We start from the raw sequence: 18,252 nt of genomic DNA on the forward strand, positions 1-18,252 counted from the left end.
GAAAAAGCTGCCTGTAATGTGCAACTCAGAGCAGGAGCCCAGCATGACCATGCCAAATGGCCACAAGGGAGCCAGTTTCACTCCATTGACTACCACAGAAGCTTACGACAAACCCATTACCTGGGCTACAGCAGACTTTTGAGATTACCTTCTGGTGTTCAAAGCCAGATGGTTGATGGTCAATCTGCCCTACTGATAGTAAATTAATTGTAGGGTAGGTGTCATCTGCTTCTTCCAGACAGTGCAGAAGTTATGCCAGTATGGAGGAAGGGGCCTTAATCTTTCAGGTGAGCACTTGAATAAAGAGTGTGCCATTTAAAAGCATAGTGCCTAGTTTTGTCAAGCTATGGCCTTTTGATTAGTAAAGACATCATTGTTAGACGGGTGACTCATTGTTTTAGTATGTATTTCTCTTTTTGCTTCATAATTTGCATTTGTCTGTGGTGCACAAAGGAGATTAAATTGAGAGGTGTTTTCTCAATCTGCCAGTCAATTCTTCCGACTAGAAATACAAAGTTAAATGCTGCTGATGGTTTGTGTTTATTGTTTTTAAAAAGTCCCTATATCCTAGTTTCTGTACTGTGCTCAAGCTCCTTCTGCGTGCATTTCATGTGTGTAAAATATGCTATAAGTTTGTCATTTAATTGTGGCCAGCATTTGTAAACTACCAGAGGTTCATTTGTAACTTTTATAGGCCTTTCATGCACTGAAGAAGTCAAGCTGCAGCTAAAACAACTTCTCTGCACGTCCATGGATTGTTAAGATGCCATTCATGGTACCTCTTGAATAAGAGCTAGTTATGCTTGAAGGTGCAATGTGTGATAGATTTAATGTGGAAAGTGGATGAGGAGGGGTAGAAAAGGGCACTGAAGGCACTCTCACGATTAAATCTCTCTGCCCTCCAGAATTAAGAGCTCTGTAGCTGGAAGGATTTCCAACAAAATCCTCTTTGCAATGTAAAACTGGTTGTCTCACTGAGGCACAGGATGTCTAAAGATGTGACTTAGTAAGAATGTTTTATTGGTCTCTTTGAGAGCATTTAGAATGATCAGTGTGTATCTGCCTGGGACTTCCTGTATAGAAATGTATGAGGTTGTACAGGAAATCAGAAGTCTTCAACTTGCAACAGATGTGGTGGAGAGCAGCCTCTGCACACAGGGCAAGCTGGTGCATCTCAAATAAGGAGGATCACCTGCCCACCCCTGTATGATGGGTGCCATATGTGGGAGAATGCAGGAAGATGGTAGTCCTCAGACAAATAAACTGTACTGTACTGAAGGGTAATCAAATGATGGCAGCTCCAGGTCTCATTAAGAAATCAGTATGTTTTTAGAAGTTTGATTACAACTGTTATAAAATGTGATGGGTTGTTTTTTTTTGGAGGGGGGGGTGGGAAGGAAGGGGAGTATTTGTTTTAGATCAATAATTATATTATTGAAATGAAAGAAATCTTACTTGAATATTTCCGTCCCTGTTATAATTATGTGTCAAAGAGTTTAGTGAATGGGATCTGTGTAAAATCATTCTTTCCATTTGTTTTCCATGGTGCAGGCTTGGAAGGTAAGATTCCCCTTGAATCAGTAGAACTTCATTTTATTTTTTCATGTTGAGAGGTCACTGATGCCAAACTCTATTGTGTTTTTCTTCTAGTTATTCTCCAGTATTAAAGATGGTGAAAGCCTCCAGTTGTTTGAGCAAGGGCACCGCACTGCGCACAAACAAGAATGTCACACCATGGAGGCAGTGAGGCTGGTGGAGTTCAATCTGAAGCAAGTGCTCACAAAGCTCATGACTCACATCTTTGGTGATGGTAGGTTCTTCCCTGCTCTTCTGATATCTGTAGGCATCCACACGTCTTGGAGATTTTGCTGTATAATGAAAACAGGAGACCTAGGGGTGATGTTGACTGCCGGTATTTTGAAACAGCCACGTGTTTTAATGATAGCACAATAGTAATTTCATGAGTCTTCATTCATATTATTTATCTACTTTTTCATCTTAAATTTTGTTAGAGTTCCATCAGCGAGTATTTTAATGTCAGATTATCTGGGTACCGATTGGCCTTTCAGCTGTAGTCTGTACTTTATATGGTCTTTAGTACTTTTATATGTATAACTTATAAAACTATTGAACACAGCCCAACAGACCATGCATACTCATCTCTTAGTTTTCCCAAAGACTGGTACACGCAACACTGTGAGCCAAGTGTTAGTGAAGAGGTTTTGGTTATGCCCGTGAGTCAAGGTAACATAATGAGTGTGAGAACAGGTAGGGACACGATCAATCCATCTACAAGCTCTTATGTGACAGTAAGTAGCTTGACAGAAGATAGATGTATGCATACGTGCCGCCTTGCTAAGGAGATGCTATCAGCTGAAAAATAATTGTCTGGTACTAAGTGTGGACTGAGGGAGGCTAATGAATATCAGGGTGTAAGAATGAAATATCCTCTCCTCAGAAATACCTGCTTTTGGTTTCAGTAGCTGCTGAATTTATAAATGGCCTGAGTTAAAATTGCTGTCCTAATGCTATTTCCTGGCAAAGAGGCTGCTCTTCTAAACTGACTCATTTTTCTATTGAGGAAATACTGGATAGTATTAGAATGCATGGAGAATGCTGGCTGCTTTCAGCGCTCTTTTAAGACACCCACTGAATTTAGAGCAGTAGTTCCAAGAGTAGATTGATGATGGTAGCAAGTCTTGTCTATGACTCTTTGAATATTCTTCTGATATCCTAAAGTACAATTTACAGCATAGGAAACTTCTACCAGTTTTTGCTTAATGCCACCTGCACATAATTGTTTTAGGTTCCCAAGATCAGTTTTTCTTGTAGTTATATTTTGCTTAACAGCAGCCTTTTGAAGCATACAGAATTAAGATCAAAGTGAGTAATAGGAAGAGTGGTATTTTTAGATGAACCTCAGATGCTGAAGTGGCAATTTTTAGGTTTTATTAGTGATATCTGAAACTGTAGTGGAATCCTTCTCTGACTGTTGACAGATGCTGCACTTTAAGCTTCAGTCTGCTGGTTATTTCTTATTTGTCTACCATCCACATAACAGCCAGAAAGACATTAAAAACAAATGATTGTAAAGTTAGAGTCTGAAAATAAGTGCCTTACTACCCACAATATTTTTCTGGAAACACAAAAGCAAGACATATAGATAGTGATTTAAATATGATTATGTCTCTTTTTCCCCTCATTTGTGTAAATGTGGAGCTCTCTCTCCTTTACTTACTTGATTCTCTTAGCCATCAATAAAAACAGGAAAGTAATACTCAAAGAAGCAAGCTTCAGGCTAGGTACTACACATACAAGATGGATTCAGTGCAAGTGGCCTGAGACACTCTTAATTAATGTTATCTTTTGATAGCTATCTTTAATTTTCGTTTCTTTTTTTTTTTTTTACTTTACAGAATATTCTTTATTAATTTTGTCTCATAGCTCTCTGATACATCCCATAATGTCCTATTAACGTGAATATGTTTAATGTGTGTGATTGACCCCTAACTCAACCCTCTTAGTTTTTCCATTTCTTTCTAACTGCTTCTTAGTGTAGAGGTTTGGAGGCTAACTTTACCCATGAAGACCAAATTAAAAAGCACAGAGTATCACAGCCTTTTCTTCTTGTATTTCTACTTGTTATTGACTTGAGTACAGATGCTTCCTTGTTGTTCTTGACATCTTGAGCCAGTCTGAGCTCCAGATGGGCTTTTGCCTTCCTAGCAGTGTCTGTGTGTTCCCAAGCAATTTTGCTTTACCTTTTCTGGAAACCTCTCCGCTTTTCCATCTCTCATATGCTTCTTCTTTGTGTTTGGATACACTATATACCTTACTGTTTAACCAAGCTGTTTTAATGTTTCACCACCTTTTTTTTTTTTATTCTTTATTTTTATATTCTTTTTCGTTCCTTGACCTCTTTTTGACCATTAAGGTCTTAAAGTCTGTGATCTTACTGTAGTCAAGGCTGCTTTTGACAATGATGTCTTCAAACAAGTCTTCCTTATTTATTGGCAGCTAAGGTCCAAGTTACTTTCCAATTATTAAATGAAGGTATGTCTTATTATATTCCTCAAGTATACTAGTTTCTGAGTACCCATCTCCAAACCAGTTCTCTTGCTGTTTTTTGCTTAACTTTTGCTCTTTATCATTTTGTTATTCTTCTCAGTATTTGCTGTGAATTCCAGGTGAATTGGAGTGAACAAGTGTAACTAGTGAACTGTTGCTCTCATTTTTATCACATTAGGTAAATTTCTGTTTTTCCAAGAAATGTTTTGGTTGTAAGGGGTGAGCAAATCCCCATTAGGATTTAAACAAAGAAACAAACAAACAAAGAAAATCCAGAGAGTTTATAAGTGGTTCTCAGACATTCATCCAATTTCCATGAAAAGAACAGCTTTTATGAGTGTTCCTTTTATTCTGCTGGGTGGGACAAAGGGAATTGAGCAGTGGAGATTTTGGAAAGCAGATTGTTTTGTTGTGAAGGTCAGTTGCTTTGCCAAGTTAAGTTGTAAAGTGATTTGAGCTCAAAGTTGCCCATACTAATTTTTAGATGTTCAACCAACACATAGTCCCCAAATATATTGAAATTGTCTTGTAGTACTTTATTTGATTTTCCTCACTGAAGTTTTCTATCTCCTGTGGTTTATTATTTTCTTATTTATGTAACAAATTCCTAGGTATCTGTAAGAGAAGGTTGAATGGACAAGTAATGCCATATTTTGATTAATAGTTCTGTCATTTTTAGCTCTCATTGAGCAGCCACCAAATGTCATTTAAGTCTAATGCATTGCTCTTCTTTTGCACTCTGTTGTACTGATATCTCTGTAGGTTGCATTGACATCTATTAATGCAAAGAGTTCTGAAAATAAGATTACTGATGTCATAACTGTCTGGCTAATGACTTGTGAAAAACACAAGCTAACGTAAGTGTGTGAGCAGCCAGCTCCTCTTTGCTATGGGAAAATGAATGAGGTGTGAGCTATTCAGCAATGGTCACACCTCTACATTGTTGGGCTATGGCTCAATACCTTCTGTTCTGCCTTGCCCCCCTTCCTTCCTGCATTGCTTTACTCTCTCTCCCATAGACATTTTCCCTAAAAATAATACCCACAGCAACAAAGAAAATTTCTGGCCAGTGAAGACCATCTGCATCTTTGACTTCGTTGCTCCTACACTATGGAATGGCAATATACTACTTTCATGGGTTGGTTGTTTTCTTTTTTAGTGCCTTTGGTTAAGACTTTTTCATTAGGAGACTCAATTAGGCTAGTGCTAACATACTTTCTTAGTTTAATAACTGGTGACACCATTAGTTGTAAGTGCGAGCCAGGACCAATTTCTTGCTTAGTACTCAGCAATTACAATAACTATTTATTTTTTTCCTTCCTCATTGGAGATGCAGTGCTTAGATTGCTAATGGATATGTGCCCACCGGAAGGACTCCCATGGATACCATGAGGCTGTGAACTAAGCTAATGTAGATCATTCTTTTAAACTGATTAAATTGATGAGTATTTATCTAGTGATTGGAATCAGGTTAGATTCTGTATTGTAGCTGTTTAAATACCCCTCTGAGTTTTTAAGTCAGATATGCATCTTTCGGCCTCCCAAAATGTTTACAAGAGATCATTTTTTTTCTAAGATAGCCATTATCCTTATATGAAGAAATAAATCAGGTCTTATCAAGTAAATTATCTGGTACTACTGAAAACCTAATCTTTGTAATCCTTTTTAAGCCTTTAGTGTTTTAATTTGCTGAGTGCAAGCAATGTCCTGTATTCTTTGGGAATGTGTTGAACAACAAGGCAATATTTTGTGTCTAAATAATAAATGTAACTATTTATTCTGTGATGCTCAGTGGAGAAGCTCAATCTTACTGAGCCCTCTGCTCTTCAGTAAAGCCTTTCAGAGCCAGGACTCTCAAAGAAGACAGTAAAATACAGAGGTATTACCAGCTGTCCTGGCTGTATGGGTAAAATTATTGTGTCATATGGGGCTTAACTATTAATTTATGTGAGACAGAGGGGTCAAGGTTGAGTGGTTGTTTTCTTTCCTTTGAATTGTTTTGCTTTATTCAGCTCGTTTTTTTCTTTTTTTGCTTATTACATTTAAAATAAATGTCACAGGAATCATGTAATGATCCCCCAGGTTGGAAGGGACCTTCAAGTATCTATGAAGCTCCAAAGGCCACCGCCTGTGCAGTGGGCACCAAAGAACTTCCACATTTCACTTAGCACGTTCAGATGACTCTATAGGCCCTGGAGGAATTAAAAGTCTTTGTACAAAGTTAGGGAAATATAAGAAATGTTCCATGTATCATTATGGTTGTATTTACAACTTGGATTTACATCTGTGTAATGTTTGTATTGTTACATAGACCAAAAAGATAAAATCAGCGTCTAAGTGTGGCTTGTATATGCCAACAAATCGTTAGAATGATATAATTTTGATTATTCATGTGGTTTTCAATTTTTCTGAATCTGCCATGTAAAATTATCAAAGAAGATTCAAATCAATCTGAATCCTGATTGACGAATTTTAATAGAGGGAAGAAAATTTGAAGTCTTACTGTATTTGTTCTTCCAAATGTGCTCTGTCCTCACCATTTGGAAGGTTCATTACTCACTTTCGGCGGAAATAATTTACTTTGTGAATGTGTCACTTTAGGCTGTCGTACACCATACTCTCTTCGTTTGATTGTTTATAATAACTTGTTTTTTGTAGCTTTTTGTTTTTCATAGTTAGACATAATCATAACGTTTTTAGAAACAATCAAAGAATAAATCTAATTCTTGAGGCCACAGCAAATGTCTTAATTCAGAAAAATTCTCTAGATAAAATCATGCCAATTGAAGTTTAAGTTCCTTATAGTGAGAATCAGATCCAAGGGGAAAGCCTGCCTTCAGACCAAAAGTTGAGTGGTGTAGTGCTAATATTTTATCACAGAATCACAGAATTATCAAGGGTTGGAAAAGACCTAGAAGACATCTAGTGTCAACCATTACCATACTTTCCGGCTAAATATATCCCTCAACACAACATCAAATGTTTCTGAACCATTCCCATGTTGGTGACTCCACCACCTCCCTGGGCAAGTTATCATCCAAAGAGCCTTGTTTTTTGTCCTTTGTTTTCAAGACTGGGCCTGTCTAATTGTCAGCAACTCTTACGCTGATTAGGATTTGGCTTAATTGAAAGGAGGGATGATCTTGGGGTTAAGGTATTACCTGGAAAATTAGTGGTTCAGTTATCTTCCAAGTGTTTTTTTGTCTCTTGTTTCTGAGACCTGTTTTTCCCCGTACTTAATGGCTAGAGAAAATTGTTCAGGGTAAGAACACTTTGTAAATGATTGTAAGAAATAAAACCCATCAATTGTAATAAGAGTCTTGACAACAGCTCTGCATTCGGCCGCAGTGCAGAGCTTGCCCTTTTCTGGCTTTACTGCTCTGTGATATCAGGTGGTTCTCATCCCTGCTTAGTGGGATTTCAGATGTATGGGGATCTCCTGCACTTCACAAAGTTTAAGGCTGGTCTCCTTGGATCTCCACAGGTCTGGAGTTCTCTGCCTTTATTTGCATATAGCATACCTTAATAATGCTGCAGTGCTCTAAATGTGTGTGTACATCTGTGTTCATCGATCTATGTTATTAACTTTCATAATTAAATATATGCAGAAATGATAATCGTGTATTTTTAATAGTGTCTGATGAAAAAAAAATTCTTACCTCACTGGTCAATAGAATGCAAGACTTGAGTACCTTCTCCTCATGGAAAAAATTGCATCTTGGTACATAGAATAATAGAATAACTGACTTTCCAAAGATTTTGGCTCATTTTCATTGTACGCCAGGTGGTTGCCAGGGTTTGACAAATGATTGATTTGGTTTCAAAGGATGCTTGAATTGCACAAAGTGTTTTTCATATTAGGAAAGACACGGTCATTTTTTTCCCCACAAGTTTTTAAGATTTATCGCCTTGCACAAGTGTTGTAAATTAATTTGTTTGCTATTTATTTTCTCTGGATTGTCATAATTGGTGTCATTATTTGAGGGGTGAGTATTAGGTGTAATTAGAGGGATGGCCTTTTATGCATACACCTTTTATTTTTTAAACACTGCTACAGGACTACAAGTCAGATGGGTGGACTGCTACTTCCCATTTACTCACCCTTCCTTTGAGATGGAGATCAACTTCCAAGGAGAATGGCTGGAGGTTCTGGGCTGTGGTGTCATGGAACAACAGCTGGTTAACTCAGGTACTGAAATTCCTTTACTTCCTTGACTTCTCTATTAGCAAACACTTCCACTGCAATCAGTTTCAAAGCCTGAAATGCCCCCTTCTTCCCTGGTGAGTGCAGGCATCTCTGTTAGAAGCTGACACAAATGGTCCTCAGGTGGAACGTAGAGCTTACGTGCTGTGATTTGAGCATTACTTCCAAGTGTGTGAGCTGGAGCCTGCAAACAGAGAGCTTGTCTTTTATTTTGTGCAATAAGGAGACAGATGGGTCTTGGCTTTAAAAGAGAAACTGATGAATTGAAGTGTGTATTTTTCCTTCTTCCAGGGGAGTCATGTCCATGCGCAGTTAAGATTTTAGAGTTTTAAAATCAAATAACATCTCGTAGTATTCAGAATATGAGAGTACTCCTGTATCTCGAAAGTGTAGAAAGAGGAAAGTGACTTCTTTCATATTGCCATTTGGTTGCTGGGTAAAGGTAGGGTGCTTTTTACCTTTGATTCATTTCTTTTATCCCCAGATTCAATGCTAATGCAGTGGCTGTAAACTGCTGTAAGAGCAGCATCATTTATTTTAATCAGAATTATTACAAACAAATGTCACCTGATGGTTTGCCTTCTGAAACTTACATATGAGTACAAAGGAAAGAGAGGGGAAACTGATATGTTTTTCTGATTATTTTCACAGTGAAAATTTAACATACTTGTTTTTTCACTGACTGCAGTAGTTCTGCACAGAGCAGTGCTCAGACATCTATCATTCAGTTTCTGCCAGTGCTATTCATTGAGTGTGGGAGCCTTTTGGTATATGATCCATGCAGTTCTTACAAGGGTGCTTTCAGGCAGTCCTGGTGTACTCACTTGATACTCTTGCAGTTAGTTTGCAGTTATTGTATATTAATGTGTCCTGAATTCTTTCCCTTGGTCCAAGTACAGTAACTGTAAACTATAAAGGTTATTTGGCACTGCTTATATTCTTCAGTTTGCATATATTTTAATGTGATCATTTTCCTTTAAAAAAGATGAATCCAATTCTAGAGTTTCTCCCCATTGGGTTAATGCCTTATGCTAATGTTCTTGCTCAGGCTACTGTGTTCATGAGATGGTAAATACAACACAGGTTCTGATCAGCTTCAGAAGTGAAAGACTACTGTGTAATATTATTTTGATCAGATGTGGTATGCTAATGGTCAGGCTTTCTTATTTTAAAGCTTTTATGTTGCTCTAGTCTTATATTTAGGTTCCTTTGATGTATAGATGGAAAGCCAAACTGTGTCATCTGAACCACCATTGGATGCATTTGCACACCTGTGTGCGTGAATGAATGTGCATGAAATGCCAGCAGACAGGTTTCTACAGCAGTCAGTGTTTTCAGTTTAATGTGCCTCAGCTCTTTTTCACCCTCTGTATTATGGCCCTGAAAATTATACTCTTGCACCAAAACTTTCCTAAATATTAATCGTAATTCTGGTTGTCCAAGAAAACATGAATTTAATAACTCAACTGTAGCTTTTGAATGACTGTATTATTAATTGAAACAGCAGTAGAAAAAGATTCCTTTACTTTATTAGAAATATATTTTTAGAAGGAGTTGCACTTTCTGCAGCCACAGTTCTGTTTTTTTATTCCCTCTGGTAACTCACTGAAAACAGGAAGTTAAAAAAGCTGTGTCTAATGCATGTCGGTCTAATTCATTGAAGCATTGATACCTGTTTGCTGAAAGTGAGGAAGAAGTGTGGCCATAACTTGTATTGGCTAACAGCTTATTTGCTTTAAAGTAACACTGTGCACAAGGTAGTTCACATTTTCCATCAGGTAAGTCTTCCTTGTCTTATGTTGCATGGAATGTTCTCTTTTATCCTTTTTTACAACAGTTTGCAACCCCAATAGGTTCCTGGCATGCTAAGTTGCATCTATTTATGGTGAAACTAAGTTTGCTCTTACTAACTTGCTGATTTGTGTGTCTGTGTGTGTTGTGGCAGCAAGCTGCCTTTGCCCAAAAGTGAAAATGCCAAAATCCAGAAAGAGGATTTTCTGTGGAAAACGAGGAAGGTGAAAATTCTTTCCTATCCCCTTCATCTCTTTTTGATATCGGGATTGTAGTGTCCTCCAAAACCAACTTGCACTTCAACAGTTTCTTATCTGCTGTTTTTGGAACATCCCTAGCACTTCCAATATCCACAATCAGTGGGTATTAATTATTAATAACTACTACTCTGGTCTCGTGCCTTTAAGTCTTTGAAAGACCAAAGTTTTAATTTTAAAGCTTTTAGTTTTAAACCAGTGCAGATCAACAAGGAGTAAGATCTTCATCAAACTTGGGAAGGAGACCTGTGACTTCCAAACAGCTGTATTTGCACCATTTGTTCCAAATACTTGCCTGTTCACCTGTATAAGAGGCAGCATTATATTGAACTTATGAATCACAGAATCACAGAATGACCCGGGTTGGAAGGGACCTCAAGGATCATGAAGTTCCGACCCCCCTGCCTAGCAGGGCCACCAAACATACACATTTACTAGATCAGGTTGCCCAGGACCCCGTCCAACCTGGCCTTGAACACCTCCAAGGACAGGGAATCCACAACCTCCCTGGGCAGCCTGTTCCAGGACTTCACCACTCTCCTAGAAATGAATATTTACAGCCGAAAGAAAACAGTGTGGGCTACTCAGGAGTATGTATTGTAAGTCTATAATCTACCTATAGAGGAACACTAGTGTTTTCTTCTCCTACAGTTTGCTCACTAATAATAAACTTCTTTTACTTCAGATAAGTATCACTTTGTCTAACATTATGTATCAATCCTCACTGCTGTGACTCACATTACAGACATATTTCCCCATTTGAAGAACTAAACGCTGGTGTCTGTGCCTTGCTTTTCTGTATGTCTTCTTTGTCAGATGCCCAGAACAGGCACTGCAAATTGCCTGTTCGCATCTCAGTCTCTTCAAGGACTCTACTGGAAAGCACCTCTGTAGGGCTGAATGAAAGAAACATTACTCAATTTTGGATGGCTAACCTTGTGCTGAAGGAATATTTCACTGGTGTGCCAGTTCACCAGGTAAATACAGAAAGATCTTTTTATGGTGTGCTGCACAGCTTGGTGATAAAAACTTGCGAATAAACTGATGAATTTGAAGAAATTTTAATTTTTTTTTTATGTTATCCATAATATTTCTAGTATCTTGGAATTCAAGATTGTTTCTTTGATGCTTTCTTTTTTTCTTTTTTTTTTTTCCCCTTGATATACTGTTCAAATACATTTCTGTAATATAACGTTTGCCGGCAAGCATCTCTTCTCATCCCAACAGAAAATATTTTGATAAGGGAAAGGAAGATAGCTTTTGCCTTCAAAATCCTCACTTCCTTTTTGTTTTGTTACTGCTTGCAGATGTAAGAGTGGTTTGTGAGGCAATCAGAAACAATCAGTCAGAGCAGAAGTGCGTGTGTCTGTTGATTGATGATGGCTGTAATTTAAACAGCCAGCACTGTTGATTTATTTGTTTATTTCCCAGTTTTGTTCTGTTTCTTAGATTGTAGAATCATAGAATGGCCTGGGTTGAAAAGGACCACAAAGATCATCAAGTTTCAACCCCCTGCTATGTGCAGGGTCACCAACCACCAGACCAGGCTGCCCAGAGCCACATCCAGCCTGGCCTTCAATGCCTCCAGGGATGGGGCATCCACAACCTCCTTGGGCAACCTGATCCAGTGCGTCACCACCCTCTGTGTGAAAAACTTCCTCCTAATATCTAACATAGACCTCTCTTGTCTCGGTTAGATACCTATGATAACAAAAGAACTGATGAAGTCTTGTGCTTGAATTACAATACAAAGTTCAGTATTGAGGCCAGGATGCTGGGCCATGAGGAGCTGATTATGATGACAGAAGGTCCTATAGTTCTTTGGGGTGACCCTTATCCTCCCCATGCAGCAAATCATAATGATAATGAATGATTGTATCAAGATTTTTAGTCTTAATTGTAGAATTCCATTCTTGCTATGATGCCTTCATGGAAGTGGTGCTACATTTGTTACATTATTTTCAGGAAAAAAAAATAGTACTTTGTTAAATTTTCTGATGCCATAATAAGTTTATGAAGGAATCTTTGTTTCATTTCAGTCACTTTTAAGTGGAATGTGATAAAGACATTTAGTATATGTAAGTAGAAATAGATCTGTGATAGGTGAATCTGTTTAACTGTACTGCAAGTACTCTGCCTTACCTGTTTACCTGCTCTGCTCTTTTTCCTTTTGAGGTCTGTGAAGATACTCCAGGCTTCCCTTTTTTTTCTCCCTCTGTATACTTCCTAACACACTAGATTTCTGGTTTCTTACATAGATCAGCGCAGTGTGTAGCTGTGACAAAGAACCGAACTATGAGATGCAGCCAAACAAAATAGCACTTTTTTTGGTGGCAATTCATTGCTTTGACATAAAATCATAGAATGGTAGTATTGCTCAGGTTGGAAAAGACCTTAAAGACCATCAGATCCAACCGCAACCTGAAAAGACCTTGAAGACCGTCAAGACCAACCACAACCTAACCATACGTCATGTGCGGCTTCCCCAGTGTTTCAAGCCACTTTTGAAGTTTCACTTTCCTAATAACTTAAGCCGACTTAAGATTTGCCCAGGGACTTATATCAAGCTTCTTTCTTAGTTGTTAACTGCATAGTGGGGATGATCTGTGAATGAACCATTCCAATTTTGTGTTAGCAGTGAGTAAGGTCTTAGTTATCTTACTGTGTGCACTGGCAAATAAAATCTGCAAGGCAGCGTAAGTAGTGTGTGCAATAAAGCAAATCCAGCTACTGAATAATCTTGTTTGCTTTAAGGGAAGTCTTCTCTCGCCAAATGGAAAATATGGGGATATTTACTATTTTTAGCAGTGATATTTACTATTCTTGAAAGAATTAGTAGTACATGCACCCTATGACTGTTTTTATAGTGTTGTTGGAAAAATATGCACTTACTGCAAGGATGCACAGAATTGCACAGGGACTGATGTTACATGTTCCCCTAAGGCTGACAGTGCTAAAGCAGAACAATTATATAGTAATGTGAACATGAGGGATCGCTATTATAGTCTGATATTTGATACATATAAAATCTAACTTATGGTACTGTTTAAGTTTTCATTTATATGTTCTCTTTTTTCATCTGCACCTTTATACATAACTTTAATAGGAATGTTATAGTGCTTTTTAATGTAGAGCAAAGTTATTTTTATTCTGGATAACAGCAGAAAAAACACAGAAACTTCACAGTGTAGTAGCAAGTACTCTCAGTTTTAGGTCTGTGAAGAGGAGATGAGGAAATAAATGTCATTTGACATCACATATTTATTTCTGTGCTTCGGGACTTTACTATTCAAGATTCACAGAGACCATGTTCATTGATTAGTGCTGAACCCAGGTTTGTATGAAATTCCACGTTTAAAACTTTTGAGAACAGGATGCTGCTTACTCAGAGGCTGATCATCGCGTTGCTTAGTACCTGTGAAATTGGAAGCAGCTAGGGTGTGATCCTTCGCTGATTGAAGTCAATGGCAATGTTCTTGGTGCTCACTGATGCGGAATATGTTAGCTTGGGACAGAAACATGAAAATCTGACAAATGAATTTTACTTTTCAAACCAAGAAACAAAAAATCTCCCAATTGAAAAAAAAAAAAAGAAAAAAGAAAAAAGAAAATAATAATAATAATAATAATAATAATAATAATAATAATAATAATAATAATAATAAAAGACAAAAAGGAAAATTCCGTAATTTTTAGGAAGTCTCTCGTCCTGATGTTTTTGAATTTCTGATGTTCTTCAGGAAAATAACCCAAGGATGGTGTTTCAGATCAAACCTCTGTTGGACATGATATGCTGTATCCTGCAGCATCACAGGCAGATGCTTAAAGAGTGAAGCAGGACATAGATCTTATGATATACGCTTGCAGCTCTCAGGTTCCTGAGCCAAAAACAATACCTTTGTTTTCATTGCTTCCATTAATTTGTTGAGTTGCTATTTTGAGTCCCAGGGAACCTGCAGCATCTTCTTTTGACCTTGTGACCTACCAGTTACAATGAGAAGAGACTCACGGGTAATAGTTACTTTTCCTCACTTATGCCACTCGTGATTTGTAACTCTCACTGGTTATTTCTTGCCAGGCCAAAGGGTGCTATCATACAGTCACGTCCTGTGTGGGAGCTGATCCATGTTTGTGATTGCTCTTATCTGCATCTTTTCCAGGATTTTGCTAGAGGAGGCCTACATCCACTGTTTGACTTGTGGGCATACAGTGTTTTTATACACCAGCGTAAAAAGTTTGCATTCTTTTTTCCTTTTTTGATGGCTCTTAACATTCGTTCCGCAATACTTACCTTCAGTTGAAAAATGAAGGAAGGCTTTGTATGGGGACTGTGGGAGATGAACCCTTTGGTTACCGCTGGGTGTTTGGTGGCATTCTGTAAAACAGATGTTTGGCTCTGGGCATGAGTTTGGGTTGGTGTTGTGTTTCCTAAGCTTATAGATTGTGAAGGCAGCCATAGGTAGCCTATCAGTAAGGAAGAGCTGGATAAGACTTTTTTTTTGTGGCACATATACGCTTCTCTTCCTTCCACATCAGAAAGTCACATTGGTGCTTACAATCTTAAGAAACAGCTCCCTCTCTTTTTTTTTCCCTGGTATGGACAGGAGATTGTCATGGCTTTAGTGAGGAAATAAGTAGGTACTGGGCCTTCAGTAAGGCTTTAATGAGAGCTTTATGTCAGCAGTTTGTATATGGTTACAGGTTTAAAAATTGTTATGCAGTCTTGGCCTTCAAATTGTGAGTGATGTCCTGAATTTATAACGAAGGTGGTTTCCCTGCCACTGTATCTTGTTAATTTTGTGTGTACTTTCCATGAAGAAACTGTCAGCCTTGTCTAAGTGTCACTGTGGATGAACACTGTTGAACAGGAAGAGTTTACCACAACTTTTGCAGATTGTTGCTTTTGTTTTAAAAGGTGGAAGCCTATTTGTCATCAGTGAACTCCTTGAATAAACCTGGTTCTTGACATGTAAGCTTTTTCGGCTTTTGGAAGCCTTGCTATTAATCAGGGGCAGGACTTTATTCCAAGACTTAAATAGTACTTGGCCCAGGGCTGCCACCTTCAGCCAAATACACTTCTTGACATGTCCAACTTGCTTGGCTGTTAACACTGCAGTAAATGATTTTTTCTTTAATCATTTATTGAAGATCCTCAAAACTGTACATGGGGAATTAACAGTTTTAAGCACATTCTCTGCCCACTCCCTTTTTTTTTATTTTTTTATTTTTTTTTAATTTTTGTGAAGGGGTTATTAGGTTTGATCAGTTTTCATGGGCAGTAAATTAGTAATTAACAGAAAAATTATGGCAGTGTTACCTTGTTGACATAGAGGGGAGTTGATATATATATATATATATTTTTAATGAACGTGTTCTTCTTAAATCCAATTTTAGTTAAGGGTGAGTTGGTTTCATATATCAATCAGCAGGAGGTGTTTTGGGGAAGGGGAAATTTAATATCTTTCATCTAGCAGGCTTTTTTTTTTTTTTCCTGTTTGGCTTTTGCCTGGTAAATTACATTAAAATGTTGGAGCAGATGGTGCATGTAGCTTAAATAGTATGCAGACCCATGTTCTGTCTAAGCTAACAGCTCTCTGTGGGGACCTTGAAATGGTTAAAGCTGTGTGTGTGTATATGGATAAAGCATATAAGGGTAAATATAATGCATATAAAATACATTCCTGCAACGCTTCAAGGTGAAATTGAAGTTACAGAGGTCTATTGCTGTCTTGAGCAGCTGGAGCCTCCCAAGAACATGGGATAAAAACGAGCATGGGGGATGCTGGGTGGGCTGCGGTTCTTCCCACACAGTACACCAAAGAGATTTAAGTCTGCAATGCAAGCTTCGCAGTTCTCCATCACAAACCTCTCAGTGTTTGAAATCTGTTCTTTTTAGGTCACTGTCTGTCTCCTATGCAACCACATCACTGCAGTACCTGAATGTCTCCCAGTCTTTTCTGTGCGTATTCGCCCGAGATGGTTATGAGATAGGGAAATGTCATCATCCCTGTTTTATGGCCTGGAAATGAAGTGTGCAGGAGACTGAGACACACACACACACACTGTAGACAATGGTGTTAGCTGCCTCAGTGAGAAAGTTTGATTTCCTACAGGGCTTATATACCCGTAGAGACCAGAGGTCTACCACCATACTTTGAAGGCATGACTCAGGGTTTCTAGATCAGGCTACCAGGCAGCTTCTCTCTGTGACTGTCTGCAGGGGGAGCCTCCTCTCCTGATTTTGGCAGGTAACTGAAGGTAAAGCATTCAGTGTTTCAGATTAAATGAAGTTAATGGGAAATTAGGAAGCAAATGGGTTTGAGTGACTGCTGTCTGTGACAGAAATGTGAGCTGAATCCAAGCTGAAAGTTTATATTTCAACTTCTGAGTCACCTTCATCTCACTCTAGAGATTACGTCGGCCCATACACTTATTTACCTATGTGTATATATGTGTGTGTATGCTCACAAAGACAAAAAAAAAAAAAACAAGTGACCAAATAAATACAAAATGCGATAAATGTGGCTTATTATCATTCTTGTTGCAGTTCCCCCCTGCCCAGTGTAAACATAATGGCAGGTTATCACAGCTGGCTAATTCCAGAGACACTCCACTGAACTGGCAGCCACTGAAATTTTGCTCTGGCTGATCAGATATAGAGCTGATGTGGAACTGCAGGTTTTTAGAGAAAGGTATTATTGAATGTTTGTATGTATTCTGCAACATTTTGTACTGATACCCACAAATGTATGGTTGTGGTACATCTAGAAAAATGCCTGCCAAAAACATATGCTGATAAGTTTAAAAGGGAATAAGTAATAGGACAGAGGGCCTGATTTCTGCCTATAATTTGTGGTGATCCAGCCTCTTTCTGTACAAGGAGAAGAGCTCTGACTGTAGTCACTTAGTTGGCTTTAGGAGGCCCGTGTAAAGGCTCTGTCATGTAAGTTGAGCTGTTTGTTCAGGTAGGGAAAGAAATGATCTGTCCTTACTTGACTACACATCTCTTGACTCGAAAAGAGTCACCCATAGCCAGGGGCAGCAGAATTGTCAGCCCTTTTTCAACCTCCTTATGATAACAGTTGGAGACAGCTTCCTTCAATACCACAAACCTAAGCAACTGCTTGTATTGAAGTCCAGCAATAAGGGAATTGATAAAGCATCGTTCCTTTTTTTTTTTTTTTTTTTTCCAGTTTCATCTAAGCATTTTGAAAAGAAGTTTTTGCAGAAATACACTGTAGAATTCATAGAAAGCCCAGGTTGGAAAGGATCTTGGGGATCTTCTGGTCCAACCTTTCATGTTGAAAGCAAGACGTAGGCAAGATCATCTAGCACTTTGTCTGGCTAAGTCTTAAAAATCTCAAGTGATGGAGAATCCATCATATCCTTGGACAGGTTATTACAGTGATTAATTGTTCTCACAGTAAAAGTTTTTCCTCTTATATCAAATTGGAGTATTCCCAGCACATTTTGGACCCACTGCCCCCTTGTCTCTCACATTTGATCCAGACTCTCAGGAGTGTAAAGGTTTGAGTGTTTTTAACTTGGATTGACTCTTATACAGAAAATCTGTTTCTTCTGTCTCCTTTCCACTGGAAGAAAAAATCAGGGGGAACTTATTTCTTTTTGCCTGAAGATCGACAATTTGGTTTGATAATGTGTTAGCTTCTTTTGAGCGGACTTGGAGGAAGTCTTGGTCTTGCCTTGATAACCAGAATGTAGAGGTGAGTTGCAGAGAGTCAATGTTGTGGTCAATCAAAGTACATGTTGTTTTATTTCTTGTTTCTCTTAATCTGTTACCCAAGTCTGATATGTGTACTGTGTTATAAAATAACTTTATTCCACCCTTCCCTTTTTCTTGTCAAAAAACTTGCCTGTTGTCTCCTCCTTAATTTACAGCTCTATTTTTAAAACTATTTTTTCATCAAGTTT

General features: G+C 38.2%; 1 protein-coding gene across 5 annotated transcripts in view; it reads left to right on the forward strand.

Annotated features, from left to right (window-relative positions):
• FARS2 (phenylalanyl-tRNA synthetase 2, mitochondrial) overlaps nucleotides 1-18,252 on the forward strand; it is a 210,384-nt gene that overhangs the window by 49,765 nt on the left and 142,367 nt on the right. For all 5 annotated transcript variants that reach the window (XM_015854553.2, XM_015854558.1, XM_015854557.2 and 2 more), the window contains 2 exons: nucleotides 1,651-1,810; nucleotides 8,126-8,257. In XM_015854553.2, coding sequence (XP_015710039.1) covers nucleotides 1,651-1,810; nucleotides 8,126-8,257 — 292 coding nt within the window. The remainder of the gene's footprint in view (nucleotides 1-1,650; nucleotides 1,811-8,125; nucleotides 8,258-18,252) is intronic.

This window comes from Coturnix japonica, chromosome 2 (assembly GCF_001577835.2).
Source record: "Coturnix japonica isolate 7356 chromosome 2, Coturnix japonica 2.1, whole genome shotgun sequence".
NCBI lineage: Eukaryota > Metazoa > Chordata > Aves > Galliformes > Phasianidae > Coturnix > Coturnix japonica.